This window comes from Solanum tuberosum, unplaced genomic scaffold (assembly GCF_000226075.1).
Source record: "Solanum tuberosum cultivar DM 1-3 516 R44 unplaced genomic scaffold, SolTub_3.0 scf00078, whole genome shotgun sequence".
Lineage (NCBI taxonomy): Eukaryota > Viridiplantae > Streptophyta > Magnoliopsida > Solanales > Solanaceae > Solanum > Solanum tuberosum.
In genome coordinates, this window is record NW_006239005.1 from 281,892 (window position 1) to 301,583 (window position 19,692).

At 35.1% G+C, this 19,692-nt stretch overlaps 1 protein-coding gene across 3 annotated transcripts; it reads left to right on the plus strand.

Annotated features, from left to right (window-relative positions):
- Positions 1-609: 609 nt before the first annotated feature.
- Positions 610-15,503, plus strand: LOC102603830 (coatomer subunit beta'-1-like). Of its 3 annotated transcripts, none has more exons than XR_367246.2 (26): positions 610-874; positions 1,135-1,155; positions 1,263-1,324; positions 1,689-1,743; positions 4,473-4,509; positions 4,621-4,946; positions 5,043-5,174; positions 5,258-5,406; positions 7,445-7,513; positions 8,036-8,186; positions 8,280-8,345; positions 9,013-9,201; positions 9,452-9,592; positions 9,698-9,772; positions 9,877-10,053; positions 10,150-10,241; positions 10,324-10,440; positions 10,664-10,778; positions 10,901-10,972; positions 11,674-11,870; positions 11,947-12,040; positions 12,570-12,676; positions 12,993-13,119; positions 13,391-13,649; positions 14,200-14,266; positions 15,240-15,503. XR_367246.2 is itself a non-coding variant. In XM_006346522.2 (26 exons), exons 1-25 carry the CDS (start codon positions 872-874, stop codon positions 14,217-14,219), a joined length of 2,778 nt encoding a protein of 925 aa, XP_006346584.1. In that variant the 5' UTR covers positions 610-871; the 3' UTR covers positions 14,220-14,266; positions 15,240-15,503. The 3 variants fall into 3 exon arrangements, 1 of the variants encoding a protein (XP_006346584.1); XR_367247.2 differs by having other exon boundaries at positions 13,391-13,620; XM_006346522.2 differs by having other exon boundaries at positions 13,391-13,574.
- Positions 15,504-19,692: the final 4,189 nt, after the last annotated feature.

Consider the following 19,692-nt stretch of genomic DNA (forward strand, 5'->3'; position numbering starts at 1 on the left):
TAAATAATTGTATAAAATATTATAAATCACAATAATTATTTACTTAAATATTCAAAAGATATAAAAATATGTAAAAGATCTGATTAACTCTTCAAATTTTATCAGTGACACATAAATTGGACAAATGAAATAATATATATTATTTGAAAATTACTTAGAAAGTACAATAATTTACAGTAATTAACAATAGAATATTTTAAAGACAAAAAAAATTGATTGAATCTCGAAATTTTATTAGTACCACATAAATTGAGAAAGAAGAAATAACCTTTATTATTTGAAAATTGCGTAAAAGATATTACAAATCATACAACAATAATTAGCAATTTAGAATGTTAAAAGACATAAATTTTTTTTACCATAGTTAACAATAATAAAAAATTTAAACTATTTTAAATTAATATTAAAGTTTGATTAACTCTTTAATTTTGTCTTTGTCACATAAATTGAAACAAAAAATGATACATATTGGGCCCGTGCTAGTACGGGCTCCGATGTCTAGTATATATATATATTAAAATATTACTAGTAAATTATAATTTAAATTGTCAAATGTGAAATAAATTTTATTTGTCAAGAGTAAATAAAAGTAAAAATAAAAAGGTTGAACATTTGGTGTTGGGCTTGTGGAGTAATAGTATCATCTTCATACAATCTCTTATTTTGCCATTTTATTACACAGAGGTTCCGCTGTTAGATGAGCAAAACACATCTACTGATTTTTCTACCTTGCTTTCGATCTCCATTTCAAGTTGGAAGAGATCTCTTCGCCGTTAACTGGAATTTCCCCTCACTCACTCTGATCTCTAGGGCTTCTTCATTCACGAATCTCTGATTCACTCAATTCATCCACAAAGTTCCGTTTACGAAAATGGTGAGTTTTTCTAGTTTCAAGCAATTTGTAATGACTTTTGCGTTCTCGGATCTGATTCAATCCGATCCGGTTATGTCTTCCGCTCGAATTTTCGCATATTGTTCGAGTATTTTTAAATAATTAAGTTTGCACCAATTGTTATGAAGATTCATGATTCGTTTAGGGTTTTTAGTTTGTTTGAGATCTGGTATGTTGTGATTACTAACTTAATTTCACTTGCTGCATTGTGCTTTTACCCAATCTGGAACTCGAAATGACAGCCTCTGAGGTTGGAGATTAAGGTATGTAGCATTGTTCAAATTCGAATAATACTGGTTGTTTTGTATGTGGTATTTTTTTTTTTGGTTGGTATGTACTTACATTATGCTGACTGTTGTTATTGGATCAGAGAAAACTTGCTCAAAGATCGGAAAGGGTAAAGTCAGTGGATCTACATCCTTCCGAGCCATGGTAATTGAACTTCCATTTTATGAAATTAGATCAATTTGTTTTCTGATGCAATATCCATGCTTGCTTTCTAGTTTTAAAATGTTATATATTGGAATGACTGGGCCCTATTAGAGAGAAATGGATATAGAGAATTCATTTAGCTGATGCCAAATAGTCGTGAGTTGAGGTAGTTGATTGAATTGTTTATTGGAGGGATATGTTTCTAGGAAAAGAAAAAAATTTAACTTTTGTTTATATTTTGGAGTGGGAGATAAAGTGGGGGTGAGCTTAGTACGATGTTGAGTTTACTTGATTAAGACGAGCTGTTTATTTTATCATTAATTTTAGCTCTCCGCAGCTCATTCTTTGTCTTCCTTCTTTGCAGGATATTGGCAAGTTTGTATTCAGGGACTGTATGCATCTGGAACTACCAGACCCAGGTACTGAAAATTGTGTTGTTTTCTAGTAAGTTTGAATTCTTGAATCTTCTGAGAGACATGTGTGACATTCTCATAGAATGCCATAGAGATAGGACGTTCCAAAATAGAATGTGTGTAACGCGATATGACGAGAGGGTTTATCTTATATGGCCTTGGACCAAATCTTCATATACAAATGTGGAGACCTACAATAGCTGGTCTGATGGTAGCTTAATTCAGGCCACACTTAAATGAACACGTCATGGAACGTGACCACTGGACTTTTTGTGTTGGTTGTGTGTTGATTCTTCAATGTGTTAATATGTTTACATAGCAGACTTAGGTTGGGAGGATTGGATGGAAGTATAGAAAGACGATCTGCAAACTTATTTATCAAAAAAAAAGAAGATGATATGCAAACTTTTTTGATGCTCAATATAGAGTTTTTAATGAAAGAAAAAACATTAAGTTAGTGCCAAAATATAGTTACAAGATGTGCAAATTTCCAGTTATATCTAACATAGCATCTACATCCTATATATAGTCTAGGTTGCACCAAAAAGCTACCATGGACATTGCGCTAAACTTATGGTTAATCTTAAAAAGTTCTATGGTTCCTTTTGGTCCTAACTGCCCATAAATTCACCAAATGGCCTGGGGGATAGTATTCCGGACTTGTTGAGTTCTCTTATTCAATCCATCTTTGTTCCAGAACTTCAGAAGCTCTCAAGTGGAGTGTGGCCTGGTCTCAGTATGGCTAAAACATGCACCACTGTTGGCGAGTCACCTTGCAGTGCAAAATAGATGACTAGTATCTTTTTGATGTTCTTCGCATATAGGACATCTCTCTTCACAGCTGACACCCTCTTCTCTAAGGATTAGTTTGAGTGAGGCCGATTTCCCTAGCTACTAACCAAGAAAAACAGGAAACCTTTAGAAGGGCTTTGCTGTGCCAAGTCTTCTTCCATGGTCAGCAATCTGTGTTAGCTTTTGAGAACATCATCTCCATCTGATTGGCTCCCCCATTTAATGGAATGACACTGATGTTGGTTTAGAACAGTGTTGTTAGCCTCAAGTTATGTTCTTCGAATATTCCTGTCATTAATGTTTCTTCTAAGATAAAGGTCCCATCCTTGAGTACTATAATATCAACAATTTCAGCATTGTGGAGAGTAGAAATAATGTGAATGATTTTCTCAATAAAAAAGAAATTAAATGCTATTCTTGTAAGGGTAAGTATCCCAACCAAGTTTTCTTCCCAAATTAGATTTTCTTTTCATGTTAACGATGTGTCCAAGGCAGCTTGTGTGCACCTTGACTATTCAACCTGTCACTACTGTCAATGGCACACTTAAGCCCTGAGCGAGGCACAAAACAACACGTCACCTTTCTTAGGCAGCGTTTTAGTGTCGTCATCAAGGCTTTAAGACATACTTTTTCTTGCCAATCAGCGTAACCCTGAAGAAGCGACAATAAACAAATGATGTTTCACCACTAGCACGGGTACCTAATAACTCTATCCACCAAGACTTAGGTAGATGGGAAAATATCAGCTAGTGTTTTTTGTCTCTGCTGGAATCTGATCCTTGGTTGACAAGGTTTGCACCCAGACCACTAGGCCACACCTGTGTGCTGATTTTCTATCATTTCCTAGTAAAAACTATAGTTTGCTACAAAATTTTTCCAATGTGTTACCATAAAACAGTGCCATGTGGTGAACTTGAGACTCTGGTACACCAGGGAGAATCCAGAGTAAATTTTCGTATCAACAATTTCTCCAAAGTGCTTTACCTTATCTTATTAAAAAGTAGTTTCTTTTGAAATGTGTTTTCCTCCTTGTTGAACACTTGAACTTCCAATGTCATTTCATCTAATGACTTCCATTATGGTGTTTCAAATTCATAATTCCAAGACCACCAAAATTTTGGTCAAATTAACATTTTTCCACTTAACAAAAACAAATTTATTTTGTTTGTGTTGCATTCCAAAGAAAATATCTTCTCAATTTTTCATGCACTTTAAGATAGAGCCAGGGGTAGGAAAGAGTGACGTGGTGTAAGTGTGGAAAGCATCTAGAACATGGTTAATTACAGTATTTCTGTCGCTTCCAATTTGACCACTTCTTTCCCATCCACTTGAAACCCCCATTCCAAATAGCTGTAGAGCTATATTTTCCCCCAAGAGGCAAACCCAGATACTTCGTGGGGAGGGAGCCAATATTGGGATGCAAGATACGAGCAAGTTGTTGACTATTAGGAATCTGGTTAACCTGGAAGAGTTACTTATAGATGTGAAAATGATTATGGCTTTAACGCTTGTTGCTTACTTCGAAAAGGTAAGTTTACTAGTGAACTCGAGTCACTTTGATTTATTCTTTACCTGTGCGGCCTTTTGGCTCTCTAGCCGTTACCTTTTCTTCCTTTACCTGCTTTGCATTCTTCAGGTAACATCTTGTTTTAGCCACAATGGAGGACCAACAAGTTAGATTATTAACATAGTATGAAAAGTGTTCCTTAATATTGTATCTGAAATCGATAATGGCTCTCACAGGAGTTCATAATTTTAAAATGAAGTGTTCATGTTCTTTGAATCATCACATAAGCTACTATTCTTTGCTTATTTGCAAATCTAACTTCTTCGGTTAGTTAAGATGAAAAAGACATTGCATCTGCACTTTGAATATTGATAAAAAAAATGCATTTAATAGCATTGTCGACAAGAATGTTGATGGATAATTCATTTTGATGCAGACAATGGCTAAATCATTCGAAGTTACTGAATTACCAGGTTAGTTTGTGGTATCCAAATGGTCTCTTTTGAGTCAGGATTTGCCCGAGCAACCTTTTGCTTTACTTAAGGTTTGCAGTATTTTTATACACCCAAGTTATTGTTTTGCAGTTAGGTCAGCGAAGTTTATACCACGCAAGCAATGGGTTGTTGCTGGTGCTGATGACATGTTTATTCGTGTTTACAATTACAATACCATGGATAAAGTCAAAGTATTCGAGGCACACACAGATTATATTAGGTGTGTGGCTGTCCATCCTACACTACCATATGTGCTGTCATCATCTGATGACATGCTAATAAAGCTCTGGGATTGGGAGAAGGGATGGTTATGCACTCAAATATTTGAAGGTCATTCCCATTATGTGATGCAAGTCACCTTTAATCCGAAAGACACCAATACTTTTGCTAGTGCATCTCTTGATCGGACTATAAAGGTAAGTGCTTTTTCCCTTCCTCATCTCATTCCGTTCTTCCTCCAAGAAATTGGTTAACATATTCATTCAAGTCATTCACCTATGTAACATTTTTAGATTTGGAACCTTGGCTCTCCTGATCCAAATTTCACGCTGGATGCTCATCTTAAAGGTGTTAATTGTGTAGACTATTTCACCGGGGGTGATAAACCTTATCTAATTACTGGTTCTGATGATCACACTGCTAAGGTTTGCCAGTCTTTATTTGTTCCCATGTTCCATTCTTATTATTTAGGATTTGAATTATTTATATATTGTTATCCATGAAACAGGTGTGGGACTATCAGACAAAAAGTTGTGTTCAGACTCTTGAAGGCCACACCCACAATGTCTCTGCTGTATGTTTTCATCCCGAGCTTCCGATTATAATTACAGGTTCTGAAGATGGTACTGTTCGTATATGGCACTCAACCACTTATAGGTAATGGCCGGATTACCTAATTAGTTCAAAATTTTTATATCAATGACAAAAGATTGGGTTTGCTTATTTTTGAAAAAATGACTGTTTCTAGGAAGTTGTGTTATACTTGTTGGTTTCCATTACCTTCGAGAAGACACTAAGGGGTCATTTGGTAGGGTGTATAAGAGTAGTGTTGAATTTGATGTATTAGTATTGCTGACACTTGCAATGCCGATATTAGTTATGCTTGTGTTAGTTATGTTGAGATTATTTCTTATGCAACATATGGCTTGGTGTCTTAAAAGTGACATACATTGCACAATTTCTAAAAAAAAAATACTTGTTTACAAAAATACCCTCCACAAATATGGTGTAAAGGATGTGGAAAATATTTTGATGGGTAATTGTATCTTTAATCATGCTAATGCATGCACTAAAATCCCTTGCTTTACTAATGCAATATTTTTTCTAATGTTCTCTACCAAATGACCCCTGATTGCTCTACATGTATAGTACATATTTTTTTTTGAGAAAAATGTATATGTACATATTTTAACCATTTTTTAAAGAGGAAAATCCTTTTTCTATTATTGTTTGGAGTTGTTTAAATCAGTTGCACCAGGTAAGTAGAAGGCTATGTGAATTTTCATATTGATTTACATTTGACGACCAATATAAAGTAAGTGATAAGTCATACTTTATCTGTTAAGAGCTGTGCCTTCACCACTGAAAGCTTGTTACAGTTTTCAAGCTGCATGAAGTGTCTATTTACCATTCCCTTTGTCCAAATTGGACGCCTATCTCAGCACCCCCATTTCTTTAATAGAATTATGATCATTTTCCTATAAAGAACTATTTGCATCAAATTAGTAATAAAAGAGTTAAATGTGACCCCTTTTCAGCTTTTAACGCAGCTTTTTTCTCTTTTCAATTCCTTAAAACAAAGATTGCATACTACCTAATATGTTCCTTTTCAAGTCAACAAAGTAAAATGGGGACAATTAGTCTGGGGTGAATCAAACAGCAGCCTGAGATGGTACAGAAACTTCTCGTTTCTCATCATCCTTTCTTTTTTACTTTCACTCTTTTATTTCATTTCTAGGTTCTCACTTCTATTCATATATTGAAAAGGACTTTGAGTGTAATTGGTCCATATGGATTCTCTCTTCGGGGCATGGTCATCATAATCGTGCTTTCTCTTCCAGACTACAATGGTATTTTCATGCCCTTGTTACCTGGAGGAACTTCTTTTTGTTTGTGGGGTTTGGACTGAGAGATTAATGGATATCCTTCCCCAGACTTTTTGTGTCATACAAACATAATCTATCATATGGTGTTGGATTTACACATCTTTGTACCATAGCTGGACCTTGCTTTATGCGATACTTTTGAGCAAAATCAGTTTGTGCATTGAAACGTTTTCGAAGTCCTCTTTTCTGTTGTACGCTATAGCTGAAGTAGGTTTCCCGTTTTCCTATCCACAGACTGAATGAAGCTTAGCATCTTGTGGTAAAATTAACCTAGTGCCAATTTCCTGATGTTACTTTTACACTTTCAGTTTTTTGGGGGCGAAAATGATTGGTTAACCTTAAAAGTTGTTACGTTCCACAATTTCTCTAAGAAACTGAACTTCTATTTGAGTGAAAACTTTCTATAACTTGAACCCAAGGGTGTAGCCTAGCGGTCAAAGAAGTGAGTTTAGAACATGAGGTCTCAGGTTCAAATTCCAGTAGAGACAAAAAAAAAGAAGGTGATTCTTCCCATTTGTCCTTGATTTGGTGGACAAAGTTTTACCTGGTATATGTTGCTGGTGGGAGGTGACAAATACCTTGTGTAAGTAGTCGAGGTGTGTGAAAGCTGGCCCAGAAACCACAATTATCAAAATAAGAACTTTCTATTACTTAAAACAGGGTATTTCTTTGTTTGGTGACTGTGTTCTCGAAATGATGAGTCAATTGGTTTTGTATGCATTCTTGTTATTCTGACTCCTTACATTCTCTCTTAAGTCGTTTGTGCTTGAGTTACTAATCCTTTTTTGTTTTTTGGCATCTTCATGTAGACTTGAGAACACTTTGAATTATGGTCTTGAAAGAGTATGGGCAATTGGTTACATGAGAAGTTCAAGGAGGTGAGTGGTTTCAATTAACTTATTGCGGTATTTGTTCTCTTTGGAAGTCCGAACATTTGCTTGTAACTTCAATTTTCTTTTCAATTAGTTTGCTTGTTCATAGCTAGAAAAGTATTTCTGGACGAGGAAATAGGGAAAGGTCATTATTAGCTGCATCCTAACAAATTGATAAAATATCTGCGGCTAAGGAAAAATTGTAGAAAAAAGAATTAGATCGTCATATTAGTTGTGTTCTTTGTGCACCCAAGGGTGTGCCCTAGTGGTTAATGAAGTGGGGTGAGAACCATGAGGTCTCAGGTTCAATCCCAACAGATACAAAAATACTAGGTGATTTCTTCCATCTGTCCAAGTGTTGGTGGACAGAGTTAACCGGTACCTGTGTTGGTGGGAGGTAGCAGGTACTCGGTGGAATTAGTCGAGGTGCGTGCAAGCTGGCTCGGGCACCAAGTTATTATTTTCTTTTGGGTTCTTTGTATTTCTTTAGTTCTAGTTGCAGTTATGATGATTGTGCTACATGTACAGGGTTGTAATTGGTTATGATGAGGGAACCATCATGGTGAAACTTGGTCGAGAAGTACCTGTTGCCAGTATGGATAACAGTGGAAAAGTTATTTGGGCTAAGCACAATGAAGTTCAGACTGTTAACATCAAGAGTGTAGGGGCAGATTATGAGGTATGACATCACACTGCCTCTACTTTTGCCCACCTGATTGTTCTTACTGCCTCAGTAGTGTTATATGAATTCTGTGTCTGCTTTATCTTTCAGGTTGCTGATGGAGAAAGACTGCCTTTGGCTGTCAAGGAATTGGGATCCTGTGACCTCTACCCACAAGTGAGTTTGATTACTGAATATGCATATTGGTGTAATCTTGTATAATCTGTTTTTATAACAACTGAATTAGGGCTATCAAAAAATAAGACAAGTGAATTAGATCGGTCCCCAGTGAAAGGCTGTTGCTATTACTCTTTTAGTTAAACGAGCTGTCCATATATTTGAAACCATATGCACCATTTAAACTTTGTATGTAAGATGGGTGATCAATCTTTTTTGACAGGGTTCCGAAAAGTTGTTCTTTTTATATTCCCTATAGTTCGTTTGCTTTCAATTTAAATAACTTGAAGAATTCATTGTAATATTCTTGGGCTTTCATGCAACCAAGGTTGTTATGGCTTAGTGGTCAATGAAGTGGTTGAGAACCATGAGGTCACAGGTTCAAATTCCAATGGAGACAAAAACATTTAGTTGATTTCTTTCCATTTGTCCAAGCCTTGGTGGACATAGTTGTGGTGGTGTGAGGTAGCAGGTACCCCATGGAATTAGTTGAGGTGTGCACAAACTGGCCCGAACAGCACATTTATAAAAAAATCTTGTTTAGTAGTGTAAAGAGTATGGAAATAATATAGTAGTTGGCATTTTCTGTCTTTTTCAATTTGGTTAGCACTAGAAGATTGACTACTGAAGTTCATTTACTGAAAATCTTGCACTTCCCCGTTCACAGAATTTGAAGCATAATCCAAATGGAAGGTTTGTGGTTGTTTGTGGAGATGGAGAATATATCATATATACTGCTTTGGCTTGGAGAAATAGGTCATTTGGCTCAGCTCTGGAATTTGTTTGGTCTTCGGATGGAGAATATGCTGTGAGGGAAAGTACTTCAAAGATTAAGATTTTCAGCAAAAGTTTCCAGGTCCAAATTTGTCCTTCCAAACACCTTTTGCAATTGTTTTATGATTTGCATTAGCTGTCATTTGATTTGTCTCATGATGCATTGCTTCAACTATTAGAATCCAATACCCCCATCCCCCAGCCCATCTCCGCGCTTTCTGCTTAAACCCTCTACTTTTAATGAATTACATCTAATTCTGAAGCAAACAAGTTGTAGTTAGTTTATTTCTTCAAATTCTGACCCAAAAGTAAATTATGATGATATCTTTCAGGAGAAGAAGAGCATCCGACCTACTTTCTCTGCTGAGCGCATCTATGGGGGTACTTTATTGGCAATGTGCTCAAATGATTTCATTTGTTTCTATGATTGGGCTGAGTGCAGGTTGATACGGAGAATTGATGTTAATGTTAAAGTAAGATAAATAAAGCTTAACCTCAATATAGTGTAGAGTGGTGCTTCACTCTTTTAGCTGGTAGTTCTAATTTTCTGCTGTGTTCTTTTGCTTCAACTTCTTCAGAATCTATACTGGGCCGACAGTGGTGATCTGGTGGCAATTGCAAGTGATACATCGTTCTACATACTTAAGTATAATGTAAGAGCTCTCTTTCACTAATTTTAAAGTTCATGTGTTAAAGTTTTTTCTTTCGTGCATTATTGTATTAACAATCCTCCTACTGTTTGATGATAAACCTGCAGCGAGATGTGGTTTCTGCTCATTTAGATAGTGGAAAATCAGTAGATGAACAAGGTGTTGAAGAAGCTTTTGAACTTCTTAATGAGATCAATGAACGGGTCAGGACTGGGATTTGGGTTGGGGATTGCTTCATTTACAATAATTCTTCCTGGAGACTTAACTATTGTGTTGGTGGTGAGGTATGATAGATCCTCTGTACTGCTCCTCTCGGCAATTATATTTGCAAAACATCTTTTCTCATGCTGGGTTAGGGACATACTTTTTGCTAATTTTAGGTGACCACAATGTTTCACCTTGATCGGCCCATGTACCTACTGGGATATCTTGCTAATCAGAGCAGGGTTTTCCTGATTGACAAGGAGTTTAAGTGAGTAAGCTTGTGTGAGCTTTTAACAAGGGTAACCAAAAATTGTTTCAATAGATATATAAACTCATCTCCTTTCCTGTAGTGTTGTGGGATATACTTTACTCCTTGGCTTGATTGAGTACAAGACACTTGTGATGCGTGGTGACTGGGACAGAGCAAATGAGGTCTTACCATCAATTCCTAAGGAGCATCACAACAGGTATTTTGCCTGTTTAAGTCTTTCAACATGGTTGTAAAATGTGATCAACTGCATCTTTAAAATTAGAGATGCCGATGCTGTAATTTTATGTTGTAAAAATATATAAAGCTTGTGCTGTACTGGTTCCTATAATAAGTTGTGTCGAATACAACTAGTTTGTAAGTCTTGATTTTTGTCTACTATATAGTTACCTGATGTTTTATTGAATGATTTTTCCTACCAGCGTTGCTCATTTCTTGGAATCACGCGGAATGATAGAGGAAGCATTAGAAGTTGCTACAGACCCTGACTACAGATTTGAACTAGCTATACAGCTAGGTAAATTAGAGATCGCAAAGGTGAGGGCTAATAACTAGTGAAATGTGGTTTTCCTCGGCACCTCTTTTTTTTAAAAAAAGAAATATTAGTGTGAAAAAAAACTGTATGTTGTTAAAAGTTGTGGCTCTTTCTATGTATGCAGGATATTGCCGTAGTGGCACAGAGTGAGTCCAAATGGAAGCAGTTGGGTGACCTAGCCATGTCTAGTGGAAGGGTAACTGTTACTTATTGCCCCTTGATCCAATTTGTTTGGTGAAGTAATTATGTGCTGAATTTTTAAAGAGAAAACATGTAGAAGTTAAGTGCTAAGCTTTCTTCCTTACATTCAAGTGAACTTTAGTATCCAAAAGTTTCTCTGCGGAAAACCTTTGATTCAGAAAATAGCTAACCCAATAGCAGATTCCGCAGCTGCCACTTGCTCTTTCTGTTGCCGAAGAAATTTATACACAATATGCTTCACGATGATGAACTGGCTGTTGTGGTTGCTACCCGATTAACACTTCTCTTTCTCTTGGTTGATGGAAGTTGCAGAGTCAAGTATATCACTCTGTATAGGATAGTAGTTGATACTCTGTTGTCCTGTCATCTATTAAAGTTTTTCCCTCTGTTTCTGTTTGTAGTCAATTATTGTTTGTCTGTTTATATCTTTTACATGTCAAAAGAAATGTTAGAGAATCCTGAGTATTTGAATTAAACAAGGTCGGGGTGGAGTGAAATGGATTTAGAGAACTCATATAGCCAACCTAACTAGCGTAGAATGGAGTTATGTTATTGTTCTTCTTGTTGTGAAGTAGCAGAAGGTGCTTTGGAGTTTATTTCTGCAGCATCCTAGTAATGTTTCTTTTGCAAAATGCATGTGCGTATTAACTTCTCATCATTTTTTCACAACTGCTGCTGTTTTACTATGTTTTGCAGCTTGAGACGGCAGAGGAGTGTTTGAAGCATGCAAATGACTTGAGTGGTTTGTTGCTACTCTATTCTTCTCTTGGAGATGCTGAAGGAATAACTCTACTAGCTTCTTTTGCCAAAGAGCACGGGAAAAACAATGTTGCATTCCTTTGCATGTTCATGTTGGGTAAAGTGGAGGAGTGCATTCAGCTGTTGGTTGACAGGTACCTTTTCTCATAATCCTACATATATGTATATTTTTCATATTGTAATGATTTCCATGTGGTATTATGTTTGCAGCAATCGGATACCTGAGGCTGCATTTATGGCAAGATCTTATCTGCCTAGTAAGGTTCCTGAAATAGTTTCAATTTGGAGAAAGGACCTCAGTAAGGTCAGTGATCTTCCTTTTTGTGTTTGCTTTTCTGTGTACTTTCTGCACTGTGGAAAGTTTTTTCCCAGAGCTGGCATATTCTGTAGGTTAGCAGTCACCTGGATTTTCAACTTTAATGAAGGGGGTATGAAGCTTCTTGACCATTAAGCAAATGGTGCAAAGAAACTTCAAACCTCTGTACTTTTTAATGGGGCTCTTTTACACCTGTGGTAGCGAGTTGTCGAACAAATCCAGACATTGTACTGTTTTTTTTCTTTCACTCCTGTGCTATCTATTTGATATGATGTGTTCCACAAGCATTTTTCTTCTTAACTTTTGGAAAGGCCAATGGCCTGAATGTACACTCCTTCCCAGATGCAGATTATTTTAACCGCAGGATTTGGCCTTAAGTCTGAAATTGGTAAAGGTTGATTGTTAATGAAAATTCCATGTTTACTGTTCAGATTTCATGCTGTTTGAGACTGCCAATTGTTCTCCACGGCCATAGCACAAGATCTTTGACCTTGTTTTGCATTAATTATGCATGCAGGTTAACCAGAAAGCAGCAGAAGCTTTGGCTGACCCTGAAGAATATCCTAACCTGTTTGAGCACTGGCAAATTGCACACGCTGTTGAAGCTAGAGTTGCGGAGGAAAGGTAATCAGTACACAGCTCTTTCTTTTTTCCATGCAACTTGTTATGTTCTCTTCTCTACCTGCCAGTGTCATTTTCAAAATAATAATGGTTTTGTTGAACCTGCTTTGGTTTATGGAAGTTCCTCGTTTTTGCACTAGTGTTTCACACTGGCTGCTCAATTTGTTGCTCGTTTCTTTCTTGCTTGGAGTATGAACTCAAAAGGGATGTGTTCTAATTCCAATATGTATGGTCTGTTGAAAGATTAACTTTTGTATTAACAGACAATTTCACTGGGAAAATTTGGTACCAATTTGGTTGCTTTCCTTATTTTATGTAGGGGTGTCTATCCACCAGCGGCAGATTATGGAAATTATGCTGATAGACCAACTACTAACCTTGTAGAAGCTTTCAGCAACTTGAGAATGGATGAAGAACCTCATGAAAACGGAGAGTTGGATCATGAGGTATAAGATGGACATGTTTCTAATTTTTTTGCTTATGAGAATTGTTTTCTTTTTTTTTCCTTTAAAAAAGTTTTTTTTCTTTACATGTGATCATTTTCTTAAATAAGAAGTAAAAGAAAAGCCATCTGCTTTTACTTAGCTAGGTTTACGTGAGGTTGATAATTGTTCCCCTTTTTATAAAAAAAGTTAATAGTTTGATTATTTTTTATTAACCTATCTTTGATAAAAGGTAATCAGTTAGTGATTGTTTCCCTTGGTTTAACTGGTTCAGGCTGCAGAACTGAATGGTGATGAGGTGCTAGAACGGGGTGAAGATGACCTTCAACAGGAGGGCCAAGAAGAACGGGGTGAAGATGACCTTCAACAAGAGGGCCAAGAAGAGGCTGTTGTGGTGGATGCCGACTCTACTGATGGTGCAGTACTCGTTAATGGAAATGAGGGTGATGAAGAGTATGGTACGAATACTGAAGGAAAACCGTCAGCCTAAAAGCAATTGGTTGGGTTGGTGTGAAATCCTAGTTTTGTTGCTGGTGATTAATTGAATTTCCTTTAGTTGCTAAATTTCTCTTTCATAGATTCCAAATTCGTCTCTTTTCTTTTTATGGTTCTTTTATTTTCATCTTCTGTCATTACGCCTGCAAAATAGTAAAATAATTGACCCTAGATTGAAACATTTTAAACAATCATCTCAATACCCACCCATCTTCAGGGAGGGGAGAAAACATATAGCACATCAGTGTAAGACAAATGTAGCGTTTTGTGTTTGTTTTTCCGTGTGGGAAGCTTTATGCAATTGTTTTTCTCATCAAGCTTTCTTGGGTATCTGACTCAAATAGTCATCTCTACTCTTGACATCCTTGTGTCATTTGAGCTTGAAATGTTGCTACAAGTGGTTAAGATTTTCATCGTGTTGTGGCCCACCTTAGTCTGGTTTCAGTTATCTTTGCACAAATTAGGTCTGTTGCCTGTGATTCTTCTTCATCTTGTTTTCACGCTTCTCTTAACATAATTTTTTGTTTATTTATGTTGCCATTTTTTGCTTTCTGTCTCTCATACTTTTCTGCTTTGATGCTTTTGCAGTTCTTACACCACATCATTAGGTTCAGCCAAGACAGATGGTTCCAGTTGTATGTAATCCGTCCTTAAGGTGAGAGTAGAATTGTGCATACACTCCTATTGCAATGTGATTTTTTCCTGGAGAAAGTTCTTAATATGTCTATGTGATAGGGCTCTTCATGTCTCATTTTACTTCCTGACTTAGCCTGAGGGACCTCCCTTATAAAATTTTCAAAGATGAAATAAGTGTCAAACTTATATTGGCGTTTTCAGCACAAAATGCAGTTAAAGATTTTCTGCAAAGGCACAAATTTATACATATATTATATTGCAAGGAAAAACAAACACAATAATTATATTGTCAAAAGAATTAAGAAGTATATATATGTTCTTATACTACAATTTTAATTTTATATTCCTAATCTCTTAAATTTGTTCTTCGATAACATTAACTTTCTGTCAATGCTTTGCTTTACCAGCTAGAGTTAGTGTTTAGTGCTGTCCTCTTTAAAATAGAGCGCATTAATGCTGTGGTGCATGTCATAAGCCTTGGTATCCCCACTAAAGTGTTTTATAAGCTAAATGAAGTGCCCAACATACAACACCTAGTTTTAGGGTCTAAACCTGCCTCAAATGCGCCATCAACAACATTGTTTTGCATATTGTTCGATTAAAATGCTTCCAAATTCTTTGTTCTACTCTCTTGGGATTGATGCAATAAAACAAAGAAAGGCATGTTACTCTGGCAATGCCCTGATTCATTCGTAGAGTACATGTTATACAAAAAATTTCTGGTAGGACGAGCAAAAGATTATAATAATTGTGTTTTGCATCTCTCAACCTTCATAGTGGTAATTAAAAATTTGGCTATACTACCTCTATACTTGACCTGGTAGAAGATCGAGTGCAATGGATATTCAGCTTCTCTAAACCATTGCCTTACTGTGTCAATTTCTTTTGCCTTTATTAAAAGATTGAAAGAAAATCTAATAATTTCTCCTTTTGCGATCTTTTCTTGTATCTTCCTCCTGACTTTACTGATTGTTTTTTGTTTTCATTCTAAGATTCTGCTGCATTAGAAGGACAGTTCAAGGGACCGGATGTCTGTTCAGCCAGTGTTGTGATTTTGTAGCAATGAGTTTTGTCAGGATGCTGTAGAAAGACATTTGTTTCCAGCTTCGGTTTATAGCTTTAGACACCTCATAGCTTTACATTATTCTTTCAGAGGCGTAAATCGTACCTTCCAAATTCTTACATGCCCTTGTGAATGTAGAAAAATTTATACCATATATAGAAGTGGGAATAGCGCAGAAAGTGTTTTTAACTTCCATCTGTTTTCAATCACCCTTTTTATGAAAATCTGGCTCAACCAAGAGGGTGGTGCTAAAGAACTGGAGCGCTCACAAATTACTCTTGCACTTGGGTTTCAAAATCTGGCTCTCTCCTGGCAATAGGAGAGAGAAGAGAAATCAAATGAGGCTCTACATGCCAGTATTGCTTTGCGACTCTTCCAAAACGAGACCTGAATCAGTGTTGGGCATCTGCATCGTATTTCCTCCATGTGTGTGACTATATTAACTCATGGTCACTCGGGCAACACTACCCAATACACTCATGCTAACAATTTGTTAGTTAATATGGGGATATTAGCTACTCATACACAAACAGAACATTTACTGAGGGAACTCAATTTAAGCAACCATGTACCATTTAAATCCACATGGGCCTCAAATCAAAAGCATTTTATATCGTGATTACGATGCGATTTCTCATCCTAGGCATTCTCATCAGTTGAGCATTTTTTATTTTGAGGGAAACAGAGCTAGCATTAGTAAACTGCAAGTCCTGCAACAGCTGAGTAATAAGGATATTACACTTTGAACTTGGTACATGTGCCCCAAAATTACACTCCTCCAGGGTCTTCTTGTCAAGAAATTTCTTCTTTGACCCAAATTTCCCTATTCCAAAGGGAACCTCATGTGACAGATTTGAGTGAGCAAAATAGGCTAGACCACGATCATCTCCCATTGGATCCACAACTAGAGCCAGTTGGCGTATAAAAGACGGGCCGCGTCTGGGCGAATGACCATTCTATTCACGCTCAAACCAATGAGCCAAGAAGCTTAGTTATTCAAGCAGTGTCGTTAATGTTATTTGTAGAGATATTTCTATTTTTTTTTTAGTTTTTATATATATATATATAATACTACAATAATTTTTTTTAACGAAACAGTGTTGATCGACACCCCATGACATACTGTGAGTCCACCCCATGTGTTTAATCATGTTCTAGCCTATGTCTGGATATATATGATGTGACCCTTTATTAGGTTTATTAGGGGTTTCAAAAGAATATGAAAAATCCATCGAATTGATCCAACCAAACTGATTTCTGTCATTTTTTCAATAAAATTGTGGACTTTTATTTAAGTGTATAACTGTCCCGAACAATTTGGATGGTCTTTTTAATTTATGAAAAAATCAGAATAATTTCCGAACCGAACCGAAAAACCTCACGTATGTAAATATATTTTAATATTAATAATATCTTAAATTTAATATATAAATATATTTTGTAACATTTTTCAAATATAAAGATAACCTAGGTCCTAGGTCTCTGGTGACTGGACGACTTTGAGTCTTTGCTCTTTAGTTAGCTTTTAATTAATTAGATTTAAAATTAAAAGATACTATAATAGATGCTCTATCAAACAATACAATAAAACTTATGCAAGCAATCTTATTAAATGTTTAATATCAAACAATACGGCAACAATGTTTTACATTCTTGTCTTCTTGTTGAAGACTTGAAGTGCTTCTTCAAGAACATATTTGCGAAAGAAATATTTTAATAATAGTATATTTGAGATGATATTTTAAAAGTAAAAAAATGAAAATTAAATGAAACGTACCGATACCGAAGAGAAATCGATATGATTGAGATGGTTTTAAAAAAATCTAATTTTGATTATTCAATATAAAATATCCAAAAAAATTGAAATGGTGTAATTTTAAAAAAATAACTGACTGGACTGTCCCAGACCTCACCCTTTATGCTTTCTATTACTGATGATTTGAATTTCTTAACTGCCTAGGACACTTGTTGCTGATGGTTTACTTTCACTAAAAGTACTTGATTGATTAGTTATTCCTCCTAAATTTTTCTATGAATTTCCCACATTTTTCTAGTCTATTTCGTTAACCTTTTTATCGAATCATTAAGTACCATATCCTCTGCGTCATTATTCATATCAAAATAATAAAAGAATCACAATAGAGGCTTAGGATAGGGAATAAAAGTTAGTACAACCATTTCAGTAATCTTGACCACCACATATCCTATAAAATAAATATTCCACACAAATATTTGAGATATGTGCACAATCAGCTCTCAAAAAAGTTATGACAATTTATATTCAAATGAGCTCTTCCACATTATATACAAGAATTATCAGTATATATATATATTTACTTCAATGACATCAAAAAAAATTATTACGTCCAAATGCACACTCAAGTGCACGTGATCATATAAATGATATAAAATTATGAGTCCAGATATCTTACTCACTAGGATTTCTGATTTAACTACTTACTGAATTATACCAATTCTAATTATTTTTTCAAAAAAATAATATTCAAGGATACAATTATCAATTAACTAAAATAAAAATAATAAATAAATAAATAATGAACAACCAACTAGACGAAGAATCGATTTTATGTTATCGATGAATAAAATCGATCTAGGGCTATGATTCACTTATTGATTCTCTTGGACAAAATGGCACAACATAACACCCTATAAACTAGATTAGCAATAACTAGCCCATTTTTAATTGTTAGCAAGAAAAACACTTTGTTTTATTTATTTGACATTCAATAGTTATTTTTCTTTATCTTAAAAAATGTATTTTTGTTCTCCTTATTTTTCTCTACACACACGTTTGATTGCTGCTTTTTTTTTCTTGAAAAGAAAAAAATTATTATTTTATTTTCCCTATTTTATCTCTTTTTTTATTTTGTCAACCGTTTTAAAATAGAGTACTTCTCTTTTTTTGTCTCCTTTTTCTCTTTCTAGAATTCTTTTCATACGTATATTTGATTCTCTCCCTATTTTTCAATTCTTCTCCTTAATTCTTCTGAAAATCATCTTTTATATATAATCTTGTTCTTGTCCAATTAATTGTTGAATTTCATGATTTGTGAAATTGAAGTTTTTTCAATTTTGTTTTTGCGAAAATTTAGGTTATTCAACCTTTCTTGTTTTCTTTCTAAAATCCTTTTCATATATATATATATATATATATATATGTTTCTCTTCTAAATTTTCTCTTATTCTCCTTAATTCACTCTGTCTATTAGAGCCGTCAAAAAGGGCTTAGCCCATGGGACCGGCCCGTTATTGGGTAGGGTTGGGACAGTATTTTATAAGCCCGTTTAAAACCGAGGCTTATAAGCCCAACCCTTTTAGGCCCTTAGCCCTTGAGGCTTGATCGGGGTCGGGATGGGGTCGGCCCATGGGCCAAATTATTTAATTTTAATTAAAATAAATATTAAAAAAATAAGAATAAAAACTAGAAAGCCTAAATAAGTGTTTGTGGAGTTTTTCTAAGGAGCTTACCTCATGAATTTTTTTATGATTTAGTTTTGAATACAAGACTTGGATAGTAAACACGATTTATATTATATGTGATAGAATGTTTTATGGCATGAACAATTAATTAATTTCTTGATTTCATTTAACAAAATACTTTAAGTAATTATGTATTGCTAACTAAAGTTTTAGTCAGATGTGTTCTTTAGTTTACTAGTTTGTTTTTCAGATATTATTTACTTAAGATATTATTATTTTTTTCTTTAAATATTTATTGCTAGATTTTATTTAGAATTATTGAAACAATGTTACTGTTTGTAACATTGATTTGACATTAAAAAAAACGAAAAAAGGGCCCGCCCGCCCCAGCCATCGACCCTTTTGGGGTTGGGCCGGGTTGACCATTTTACAACCCTTTGAAATGAAAAGCCGGCCCTCCCCAGCCCATCAAATTCTTTGGCCCGCGAGGCTTGGGAGGGGTAGGGCTGGGCTGGCCCGTTTTGACAGCCCTACTGTCTATGTAAATTAGATATAACTGTATGTTTATCGATGATCCTTTCAAAAATTTCTTTTAATATATAATTATGTAGCATTTCTTTCCCCGTTAATTTTAAAATTTTGTGATTTGTGGAAATAATTATTTTTTTTTGGCGAAAATTCAGATTATAGTATTTTGAAATTTTTGTTCTCAATTTCATCGGTAAGAAAGATTTTCGTAAGATCCTTGTAAAAAATCAGAATGTTGATTTTAATGAATACAACTCAATGTATACCAATGAATTCCAATCTCAATTTAAATTAAAGTATGCAAGTTTATTATGTGAATACAAATCAATGAATACACATATGAATACAAATCAATGTATACATAGTGCAGTTACCGTATACATAAACAAAATCACATGTACAATTAATGAATA